Source organism: Elephas maximus, chromosome 7 (genome assembly GCF_024166365.1).
Source record: "Elephas maximus indicus isolate mEleMax1 chromosome 7, mEleMax1 primary haplotype, whole genome shotgun sequence".
NCBI lineage: Eukaryota > Metazoa > Chordata > Mammalia > Proboscidea > Elephantidae > Elephas > Elephas maximus.
In genome coordinates, this window is record NC_064825.1 from 61,652,290 (window position 1) to 61,664,828 (window position 12,539).

At 42.2% G+C, this 12,539-nt stretch overlaps 1 protein-coding gene across 5 annotated transcripts in view; it reads left to right on the forward strand.

The window, feature by feature from the left end:
• SYT9 (synaptotagmin 9) overlaps nt 1-12,539 on the forward strand; it is a 207,140-nt gene that overhangs the window by 70,079 nt on the left and 124,522 nt on the right. For all 5 annotated transcript variants that reach the window (XR_007518199.1, XM_049890275.1, XM_049890274.1 and 2 more), the window contains exon 2: nt 4,936-5,287. Coding sequence is in view for 4 of the 5 variants with exons in the window: in XM_049890275.1 (XP_049746232.1) it covers nt 4,936-5,287 (352 nt within the window). In the remaining variant the exon portion in view is untranslated. The remainder of the gene's footprint in view (nt 1-4,935; nt 5,288-12,539) is intronic.

A 12,539-nucleotide genomic window follows, 5' to 3' on the forward strand; every position in this document is an offset into this window, starting at 1 on the left:
CCTGTCATCTCCAAAGGAGCAACACTTCCAGGGATCTGGATCCAAACTGGTTTGCCTTCTTTATCCCTGGATCACTGCCTGATTATTCCCTTAATCCTTGGACAAAAGGAGCAATTACCTTTTTCTTGTTCTTTAGAAAAATTATGTTGTGTAATCATTTGTTTTTGTACAGTTTTAAATAACATGCAACATTATTATGTTTATTTAATAGTTCTATTAGTTTATAATTTTACCATTTTATGTATAATTATATAGTGTATAAATATTGTAGCTTGTCTTTACCAGTATTTGGAATTATCATTTTTTTTATCTTAACTAATTTGCTAGACCTTCCAGAATAATTTCAGCTAATGATGGTTGTGTAATTATTTTTTGATATCACTATTGTTTTTCAATTTTTTTAATGAAAATGTCATAAATACAAAAGAGGATATATAATAAATGTTTATTATTTGAAGATTAATAATAAAACTAATGAGCATGTACCCACCACCTAGCTTAAGAAATTGCTTCTATCCTTTTAAATAGAACTATTTTGTGATCTAGGCTGACTCTCTCTCTCCCCTTTCTGAAGCCATGGGTCTGAGGTGGCCTTAGAGACTCCAAGGTAGCTTTCTAGAACTTCCTGAAGAAAGAGATAAAAGTTCTAGTATCTAGATGATACTCTGAGCTATTTGTAAACAGAAGCCCAGGTGATAACCCTTAGTGGCTGGTGCGGCTGTGTAGCTTGCTATTGGTATCTCCTGACAGACATTCCCTGGTCCACCTCTAGTCCACATGGCACCTTTGTATGACTAAGAAAAGAACACTCTTGCCCTTTGCCAGAAATCGTTCATAACTATATACACAAATTTATGATGACTATGAATGTGAATTTTTTGTGAATGTGACTGGTGCCCCCTAGAGTTTACTGGGCACACCCTAGACAATGATAACTCATGGTCTGGGATCTCCCCCAAAGTAGCAAGTGGCTACAAGGTTCTCCCGTCCCTAGGTGGCACAAACTATATGCTCTCAACTACTAACCCAAAGGTTGGCAGTTCGGACCCACACAATGGCACTGTGGAAGGAAGGCCTGATGATCTGCTTCTGTACAGATTACAGCCAAGAAAATCCTCTGGAGCAGTTCTACTCTGTAATACATGGGTTTGCCATGAGCTGTAGTTGACTTGATGGCAATGGGTTTGGTTTATAGTAGTCAACTTTTGCCATGGCAGCAAATACCTTCAAGCTTTTAATGGCTTGAAACATCAAATGTTTAGTTTTTGCTCACGGGTCTGGGGGTCAGCTGTAGCTCTGCCCTAGGCTGTAGGTTGGGTTTAAACTTGCTTATCATTTTGGACTTTGGGTCTGCTCCACAGGGCTTCTCATTATGCCACCCAGGCTGAAAGATCAGCCTTGATGTGAAACTTCTTCTCGTGGCAGAGAGCAGGAGCCCAAGAGGCCTCTGGTCTGAGGGCGCATAGGCCATATTCACTCATATTTCATTGGCTAGAACAAGTCGCATGGCCAAGACCAGCATCAGGGCATTGGGAAGTATACTCCTACCTTGGCGTGAGTGCTGTGAAGGGAAGAGGGATATTTGGTGAAAAATAATACAGTTATCATATGGCCCTCTAAGACCTCCTTCTCCCTAGTGTGCCCTCTTCTAGCACACTCCTCGAAGTGTTTGTTTCTGGACAGTGCTGGGTGACTAACAGGATGCAAGGAAGCAGTTCTGCCTCGGAAGTGGTTTGAATTACAGAAAGCGTTAAGGGATTTCACTACTGGTACTATGGGGAGCTTTTAAGTTTTGATTTTTTTTTAGATTTTGGAGGGGTGGGGATTGATGTTTGTTGTGGCAGTCTGATTATTCAGACAGGATTTCCTCCTTCCCTCTGCCCCCAACAGGTGGGCACCTATCAAGAAATTTGCATCAACAAATTTTCCACTCTGCTGTGAGTTGCCAGAAACAAATGGAGCCTGGGGCTAAAATATGTTCTCCCCTACTTCATATTGGGGCAGAGGTGTGATTTCTTGTGCTTTTTACTTTGACTCCTCTGGCCCCACTCCCTACTCCTAATCCCAGCCCTTGCTGTTCTGCACCTGAGTTTTTCTTTTCTCACCCTCAGTGTCCCTTCATTTGCCTGTGTTGTGTTCAGCACTGATTAGCTTTTTCCTTTAAAACAATTCCAGAAATTCCTCAAAGTTACCGCTGGATTGATGGTGCACGTCCTTGTTTTCCATTGCTGTGTAGTTGTCTTATCCTGTTTCAGTGGGATTCGAGGAGAGAAAAGTGACAACCATTTGAGCCAAGTTACCCATGTTGAACTGGAACTCCAGTGTTTTCAACCAGAGATATAATGTCATCTCACTACAAGGGCAAAGATTGAAGGGGGGTATGGAGGAGGTATGCTAGACTCATCACTAGCATGGGCAACTGGCTTTCTTCCAAGAGCAACTTTTCATGAAGAATCTCTGTTATTTCATAAGAATGATCAAGTCCCTTCAGAGTCACGTTGAAATGCATAGTAGGTGGTTGGTAGGTAAGGGTCGTGATTTGCGGGAGAGGTTCATGTGCATACTTCAACAGAAATATAAATCACCATGTATCACAGATTGTTGGCATTGCTGGTTAATAGTTGAAACTGTGACTGTTAAGTAACTAATTTCTAATTTTCTCCTTCACCAAAATGTGAGTCCTGTGAAGGTTTGGAGTGTTTCTGTCACATTCCTCATTGTATCTCCAAAGCCTAACACGGTACCTGGCATGGAGTGGGCGTTCAGAAAACTTTCGTTGGAATAAGGCAAATATTAACAATGGACCAAACCAAAAAACCAAACCTGTTGCCTTTGAGTCAATTCTGACTCATGATGACCCTATAGGACAGAGAAGAACTGCCCCATAGGGTTTCCAAGGAGCAGCTGGTAGGTTTGAACTGTTGACCTTTTGGCTAGCAGCTGAGCTCTTAACCACTATGCCACCAGGACTCCTGTAGAGACAGGTAGCACTGTCATATCAAGTAAGGAGTTTACATCCATGACCATGCCAGGAATGTGTTCAGGTTGATGCCTCATTCTCCCTGTCTCTACTGTAGGGTGGGTGGAAGTCTGGAGGGATCTGGGCTCTGTTCTGAAAGTTAGAAGCCCACATGCCAGGAATGTGTTCAGGTTGATGCCTCATTGTCCCTGTCTCTACTGTAGGGTGGGTGGAAGTCTGGAGGGATCTGGGCTCTGTTCTGAAAGTTAGAAGCCCACCTGCTGAATGCTGCTCTACTATGGACCCAGGCTAAGGCCATGGGGCTGGGGTCCATGTAAGAATGCTGTCATTACCCCACCATATCCCCTCAGCATTACCACTTCAGGGCATGTATGCCTACTGACTCCAACAACCAGCACCTGCATTTATTTGAATGTGGGCATCTTCTGGCTATCGAAGCCTACTTTGCCCACCCATGATGCAGGTTTGAAATGCCAAGGATTTAATATCCTCTGAGAGCCTCCCTCAATCAACGACTGAAGGAAGTGGAAGTATAAATAGCCTAAGTCCCTTGTCCTTGTGTGGGTAACTGCAAGGTGTATGGAGCATCCTCAGCAGGCTGAAGCTCCAGTCCCCTGCTGTCGTGATTGGCTTGACAGCCAGTGCACCCTTTCCTGGCTGCCTTCGCAGGCTCAATTCTCCAGTCGCCTACCAGTGTGTCCTTCACCTTCAAAATAAACTGTTTGCCTTTGAATACTTGTCTCAGGGTCTTATTACTGGGGATACTCAAAGTATGACAGTCTGCTATGGAACATAGGGATGTGAGTGGTGGGTTTTGTTGAGGCCGCAAAATCTACAGAGAGCTTGAGCTTCATTTTACTTAGATCCCCAGTGTTTAGGGAACACTGAGCTTCTGTTAAGGGTGATGGAAAAATTCAGGAATGGATAAGAGTGAAGATTGAGTAAAATGGTGAACCTAATTAATATAATTAATGTCAGTGAACTATACACTTGAAGATTGTTGCAATGGAAAATATTTTATATATTTACTATAATAAAAAAATGTCTGTATTGAAAAAGATAATAACAAAAATAGAAAATAAAGCACTTATTCCCTGGGTGGCACAAATGGCTAATGTGCCCGGCTGCTAACTAGAAGGTTGGAAGTTTGAATCCGCCCAGAGGTGCCTCAGAGGTAGATTGTGCTTGGCCATCTACATCCAAAAAATCAGCCATTGAAAACCCTATGAGTACAGTACTATTCTGACACACATGGGGTCACCATGAGTCAGAGCCGACTTGACGCAACTGGTTACTAGCAGTTTATCTTGTTTTTAGAAGTTCTTGAATAAACAATTCCTAAACAGCTTTGTGAGATGGCAGGGTACTTTTTAAGGACAATTGAAACTGTCACACAACATCAGTGATTGACACTGCCTGTAGGATAGGGTCTTATTTGACTCACAGGGTACTCGTCCCCCTGAATATACTCCATCTCTTGTTATAGAAAGGAGCCCTGGTGGTGCTGTGTTTTAAGTGCTTGGCTGCTAACCAAAACGTCAGTGTTTCAAACCTACCAGTCGCTCCACAGAACAAAGATGTGGCAGTCTGCTTCCATAAAGATTTATAGCCTTGGAAACCCTATGGGGCAGTTCTACTCTGTCCTATAGGGCTGCTATGAGTCAGAATTGACTCAATGGAAGTGGTTTTTTTTTTTCCCCCTTGCTATAGAAGTCTGCTTATTATTTCTAAACATGGCCTGCAGGCTACCTCCTCTGTGCTTTTTGCACACTCATCTGCTGGTTTGTGTCTGAATCCTCATTGTCACTGTCCCAGGATCAGGTGACCTGGCTGCATCTTCCAAGCTGGACTTCCTCAATCTGCTCCTGAGGGGTGAATGGATGGGAGGGTCCTTCTGCCCACACAGGGTATGGAAAAAGCAATCACACTGACCTTCATTCTTTGCTTCTTTGCAGATATATCCGTGAGCCTACTGACCCTTGTGGTCACTGCCTGTGGTCTCGCTCTCTTTGGCGTGTCTCTCTTCGTGTCTTGGAAACTCTGCTGGGTTCCGTGGCGAGAACGAGGTCTGCTCTCTGGTAGCAAAGACAACAACCAGGAGCCTCTTAACTACACGGACACAGAGACCAATGAGCAGGAGAACAGTGAGGACTTCCTAGGCCCTCCCACCCCCTGCCCTGACTCCTCCATGAAGATCAGTCACACCTCCCCTGACATTCCTCTCTCGACCCAGCCGGGGGTCCAGGAGAACTGTGCTCATGGCATCCGAGTACAGCGCCAAATCACAGAGCCAACTTCATCAGCTCGGTCAGTAATGCCACCTTCCTTTCTGAATGCAGGGAACAGACCATGCCCTTCCCCATCCCCTGGCAGCAATGGCGTTGGCTAGCCAAGGAGTCTGCAGCCTTCTAGCTATCTATCCAGTATCAGAGACAGGGATATGGGAAAAGCTGGTTGTTCCTATGTTGAAATTAAGTTCTTTAGCTCCATTTAAGCTTTGCTTAGTTCATAATAGTTAACATTGATAATACTTTGTCAGGTATTATACTAAGAGCTTTATATGCGTTATTATAGCTCACAGATTTGTGTGAGGTGGCTACTATTATTATTATTTACAGAAGAAGAAATTTAAGAAGCTTAAGGAAATTAAGCAACAATGTATGCAGGTCAGAATTTGAACCCTGGTTCAACCAACACCAGAACCTGAGCTCTTTACCACTGTTCCATGCTGCTCTCCTAACCTAGTTCTATAGAATTTGTTCACTGTGCCCCAGACCTAGTCTAGCTGTCACACACAGGCCCTCTTCAGATGCCACAGTGTGGCTGGAGGTCCTGGTCCATCTCCAGCCTCTACGAAACCTGTAAAGTACCCAGATCATCTTAGTTACCTAGTACTGCTGTAACAGAAATGCTACAAGTAGGTGGCTTTAAAGAACAGAAATTTATGTTTTCACAGATCAGGAAGCTAGAAGATCAAATTTGGGCTGTGGCTCTACGGGGAGGTCATTCCTTATCTATTTCAGATTCCAGCAGCCAGCAGGCCTTGGAGTTGCTGGGCTTGTAGATTCATCTGCCTTCTTTTATCAGTTAGCATCTGTCTCCCCCCTGCATGTGCTCCATTCTGTGTCTAATTTACTGTGTTTATAACTCAGAAGTGATTAGGTTTAGGACACCTGCTACACCAGTATGGCCTCATTAATGTAACAAAGGAAGCCCTAATCCCAAATGGGATTACATCCATAGGTTTAGGGGTTAGTATTCTAACATGTATTTTGGGGGTGGAGGGACACAATTCAATCCATAACACCAGGCCCAGGCCCAGCCCACTCTTTGCCTACTATCTGGATGCTTTGTGCTCTTAAGCAGTAAACAGATAATACAGTGTAGTAGTTAAAAGCATGGACTCTGAGATCATATGAACTGGCTTTACTTAGCTGTGTAACCTTGGACAAATTACTTAACCTATGTATCCTTTCAGTTCCTTTGTGTAAAAGAGGAATAGTAATGGTGCTGACTTATAAAGTGGTTTTAAGAATGAAATGATAACATATGAATCGTGCTTTGCACAGACATGCATCTAGTAAGTGCTACAAAATGTGACTGCCATTTTGTCTCTATTGCTGTTATCGTCATCATTATCATTGAGACAGGCCTCTCTGTAGGCTCAGCTGCTGCACGAAGGTGGGTTTGAGGCTAAACAACCAGTTCTGAATCACTGGATATAAAAATTCATTTTCAGTAAGAGATTTCAGAAAAAGAGACTCAGGAAGCAGTTTTCTTTAAAATGAAAATATTTGCTTGAGCGATAGCCAGGAGGATAGCATGTGCTGTTATTTGGAAAGTACAAGCACAGTTTGAGAATATTTTTCTTTTTAATCTTTTTAATTTGTTCCCTAGAAACAGAAATAAGATTTCACCCTTTTTTATGTTAATCAAGTTTATCCTAGAGGCTCAACTCATTCACATTAAGTGGGATGGAATATGACAGTTTGTAATTTAATTTTTTCAGAAATCTATTTTAGCATCATTTCCAATTCTGAATCAAAGAGCTGAACCTAAAATATTCCTGTGAGGAAATGGATGGTTGTTTGCCATTTGGTTTAGAAGAAATCCTTAGATTTTATCACTAGAATTTCTCTTTAGAATTAAGACTTAAATATAGCAGGAGCTCTGTTTGATGAGGCCCTGGAGTTCATGCAGTGGTACAGACTCCCAATAAGATCCTTCCAATCCTTCAGTAACTAGAGCCTTTCAAATGGAGTCTACACTGAAATTTGTCTCCTGTTCAGTTCTACTCTACATATAATTTTTCTGATCTGGGTTCCACTAATTCAGGGTGATTTAAAAAAAAAGCCCTTCTTAGGTGAAGGGAATTAGAGTGCGGTGCTGCTAACACCAGGGTCACAGGTTTGTTCCCCTTACAGGCCACCAAAATAAAACAAAACAAAAAAAAACACAAAAAACACTGCTGTCAAGTCGATTCTGACTCATAGCAGCCCTATAGGACAGAGTAGAGCTGCCCCATAGGGTTTCCAAGTAGGGATTGGTGGATTTGAACTGCTGATCTTTTGGTTAGCAGCTGTATTTCTTAACCACTGTGCCCCCAGGGCTCCAATAGAGGGTAATAGTACTATATGTTTAATTAGGTTATTGACTTGAGGTCTCTGCCATACTTCTAATGAATTTGATAGCAATAATATCACTACTCAATATTTATGCTAGAAAAATGGAGAAATATTTTGCTCTGTGGATCCAGAAATATAATTCACGTAGAAATATAAACCGTAGATATCTTCACTGATTTGTGGAAATTGGGTAGAAGGCACAAAAATAAAAGCGAAGAGTGAGGGAATTATCTCAGTAAAATACATTTTAAATTCAAATTTACTTTATTTTTGGAAATACAGTTATTTTATCTGATGGCCAAAATCAAGTCTAGTAATATCTGAACTACCATAAGAAGACTAAAATCTTTCCCGCTCTATCTGACCTAATACTGACAATTAATTTGCATCATCACACATTTAAAACATTCATACCTAAATTACTATGACCTAGTTTTATGGGTTCTGTCTGGAAATACACATCTTTGTCTCATGGTCTCACCATAAAGAGTGGTGTAAAGGCTTCTAATTCTTTTTTACTGACAGAATGGAGAAATGAATGAGATATTCCTCATGCCCCAAAATAATTTTCAATTATTTTTTAATTAACATATTTAATACCATATGTGGGGAGGGGAAAGGCACTCTTTGCTGAGATGAGTCTAAACAGTCTGCTTTTCTAGTTATCTGTTTCTTCGCCCTTCTTTCTCATTATGTTCTTTTCTCTCTCTCTCCCCCTCCTTTCATCCCTCCCTTTCCCTATCAGTATAACATTTAGTATGCCTTACTGGAGGTGTCCTGGTGGTACAATGGTTAAGCACTTGGCTGCTAACCAAAAGGTTGATGGTTCAAACCCACCCAGTGGCTCTGCAGGAGAAAGAGCTGGCGATCTGCTCCTGTAAAGATTACAGCCTAGAAAACCCTATGAGGCAGTTCTGCTCTGCCACATGGGGTAGCTATGAGTTGAAATCGACTTGACAGTACCTAATGACAATATGCCTTATTCTTTCCTCCTGCAGTAGTTGTCGTTTGTATCAAGGGTCCCAGAGCATCTCCTTGACCCAGTGCACCCAAGACTTAGATGACCATTTATGGGCATCCTCACCTGGCCCTGTGACTGCCATGGTTTCTGTAGCAGCATTTGCATCGGAAATATCAACTTCACCTGGTTTTTTTAGCTTAGATATGTTTGGCTCATACCAGAGCCTTTTTGGGGTACCATAAAGATGAGCTTTGTTTTATCTTCTAAGAATGTTCCTTGTGAAGATAACTTTACTTGTTCTCCCAAGATCAAGCCTGTCAGCATTCTGTTTCTAGTTAGCTCCACTACTATTAGAACCATCCAAAATTCCTGTTGTCTTTCATTTGGATGAAATTCCTTTTGTATAATGACCTAATAACTTGGGAATATGAATATTTTAATTTTCTCAGAATTTCTCAACACCAGATCTTTTTAAAGATTTCTATTCCAAATCTATGAAAATCTCTAACCAAACCAAACCAAACCAAATCTGTTGCCATTGAGTCAATTCCGACTTGAAGCAACCCTATAGGACAGGGTAGAACTGCCCCATAGGGTTTCCAAGGAGCGCCTGGTGGATTCGAACTGCCTATCTTTTGGTTAGCAGCAATTGCTCTTAACCACTACACCACCAAGGTTTCCATGAAAATCTCTGGATCCCCCAAATAGAAGGAACCTTGAAAGGTCATCTAATCCATTCCCTGGCTCATATCCCAAGATGGGAGTCCATCTTCTTTTCTTAAGCCTTCTCGATCTTTTTGTGTAACACTTTGGGCTTTTAAAAAAATAACAGTTGCCACACCACAAACTCCTTCTCAGGTCTTTTAAGGCCCTACGTGATGATCTTGTCAGCCTCACCTCTTGGCTAGGGCCACCATGTTGCACAATCCCAGAGGATACCATTCACATGACTCCATAGGAAGCTTCCCCTGAAAAAACTTATTACCCTACAGTCTGATCTTTTTTTAAAACTTCCTTCAGTATATCAAGCACTTTCCTGCCTTGAGACCGTTCTCTCAGCCTGGACTATTTTTCCTTTCTCTTTGCCTTGCCTGGTTCCTTCGCAGCCTTAATGTCCCAGCTGAAGTGTCACCTTCTCAGACAGTGTCCCTACCCACCTAAGTATGTGTTCTTTCCTCCATTCCCTATCACTCCTAAGTCTTGCTCATGTTGCCTTGTTCATACTCCTTTATAGGACTGAATTTCTGTTTCTGATTAAATGAGTACCAGTTTGTTTATTGCCTATACCATCCTCTTGACTATGAGTTCTGTGAGACCACATCTGTTTTATTTCTCACTATCTATCCAGCCCCTAGTGCAGCTCTGGGCACAGAGCAGACTTTTTTCATGAATGACTGACTGAATAAGTTGGTCAGTATCAGGCCACTTTTCTTGTGTTCTACCGACAAGAACGGCAAAGGGCCAGACATTTAAACCGAGTAGGGCCTATAATCATGTGAGGCTAGTGTAAGGCCATTTGTCCCAGGCCTCAGATTCATTAAGAGCCTCACCTTTGGGTTTCTGACCTTATCCCTGAATTAAGCAATCTATAGAGTCACAGAAATACAATGACAGAATTGAAAGAAAAAGACAATCATCACACTTTAAAATTTGGGTCCCATTACCAGCCACAACTCCAGTAGTAAGTACACTAGGATTAAATCTTGTAATTACTCTATGACTAACACAATTGTATTAAGCTATATTATTGTGTATGTTGAAAGCATTGGTTAAATGTAAACATTTGAAACATAATTTTTTAATCACACTCTTAGTTATTTCTTCAGATTTTAGTAAACATCATAAAAAATGGAAGTTGCCTCAACTTCTCTAAGACCCTGAAACTAGGTGTAATTGTGTATTTTCTCTTTTCCAGTTGCTGTTAAACTGATTCTGACTTATGACAACCCCATATATGTCAGAATAGAATTGTGCTCCATAGGGTTTTTGATGACTGATTTTTCAGAAGAGGATCACCAGACCTTTCTTCCAAGACACCTCTGGGTGAACTCAAACTTCCAACCTTTGGTTAGCAGCTGAGTACATTACTGTTTGTACCACCCAAGGTTTCTGTATTTTCTCAAAACTAAAGCCAAACCCGTTGCCGTTGAGTTGATTTCAATTCACAGCGACCCTATAGGAAAGAGTAGAACTGCCCTATAGCATTTCCAAGGAGCAGCTGGTGAATTCGAACTGCTGACCTTTTAGTTAGTAGCTATTATGTTCGTAAGGAAACCCAAGGTGGTGCAAACTGTTAAGTGCTTGACCACTAGCTGAAAGGTTGGCAGTTCAAACCCACCCAGATGTACCTTAGAAGGCAGGCCTGGTGATCTGCTTCTGAGAGGTCATAACCTTGAAAACCCTATGAAACAGTTCTACTCTGCACACATGGGGTTGCCATGTGTTAGAATCAACTCAAAGGCAACTAACAACAACAATGTTCATGACATTCGTATATTTACTCTAGTCATATGTACTAAGCAGCTTCTGTGTGCCAAGTTCTGTTCTAGGAGCTGATAATAGAGAAAAAAGATATAGGTCTGCCCTGTAAAGACCCACAGTCTAGTTGGGAAAGTGTATAGGAAAAGCACCAGTTATACACATTGAGATGTTCAAATTGTTCTCTGGGAGATTAACCTGGCAGGAGTCTACAAGATGTGTGGGAGAGGCCAGAAGACATGGCCCCCAGACAGTCTGTTAGCCCAAAACTGAAACCATTCCCGAAGCCAACTCTTCAAAGATTAGACTGGACTCTAAGATATAAAATGATACTGGTGAGAAGTGTGCTTCTTAGCTCAAGTAGACACATGCGACTATGTGGGCAGCTTCTGTCCAGAGGTGAGATGAGAAGGCAGAGGGGGACAGGAGCTGGTTGAATGGACATGGGAAATACAGGGTGGAAAGGAGTGTGCTGTCACATTATAGGGAGAGGAACTAAAGTCACCTAACAATGCGTGTATAAGTTTTTCTGTGAGAAACTGACTTGAATTGTAAACTTTGACTTAAAGCACAATAAAAAAATGAAAATAAAAACACAGTATTAAAAAAAAAAAAGATGTGCAGGATAGGGGTGCATACTGCATGCAGGGAAGCAATTCAGGGCTGTACTGATGAAGGCCTGAACACTGTTGGACGCAACGGGAATGGGAAGAGGCATGGGATGTAAGCTATTATAGAGAAGATGTTGATGGACATTGGGCCATCTTGGTTATAGGGGAAAAAGTATTTGAAGGTAACACCAAGGGCTCAACCTGTTTAACTTGGGAAGCGGTGGAAAGAAGCAGATCATGTATCACTGTATACAACTGCACTTCACCACACATCTCCACTGACCCCAAGGCTTATGCCTATATCTTTGTTTTCTCACTCGTCCTAGAAGTATCTGAATCTCAGGCCAAGAAAGCCCCAGATTCCCGTTTCCTCCTGACCTTGTAGCCAGGTAATTGGGTCTTGTCCTGTCTGGGATTTTCCCTTCTTTTGTGTCTCTCTGAGGTTCAGGACAGCCCAGCTCTCTTCTCTCCATCACCAGGGGAGTTTCCTAGAACAGAGTCCTTTTCCACTGTTCCCATACCTCCCTGCCTTGACTTGAACCTAGGGAAGTTAAGTTGGTTCTGAAGTCACAGTTTGCAAGGACACCATCCTGCTGGAGAGCTGGGAGCCAAGATGCGAATTCAGTTAGGGTGTAACTTCTTTACAAAGGACACCCACCTTTCTGCTTTCCTTCTCACTCCCAGTCCTTACAACCCACCTCCTCTTTCCATTCCTTGTGCACATCAAGTCCTGTAAACACCAAGATACAGGACTCCTCAGACCCCCTCAGAGGGCTGTCTGCTTCAGACATAGATCCCACCTCACCACACTCAAAGTCTGACATTACAATTCTAGACCTTTGCCCTGGGGAGCCTCTAGTTGACTGTACTCAAGGGCCACCTCC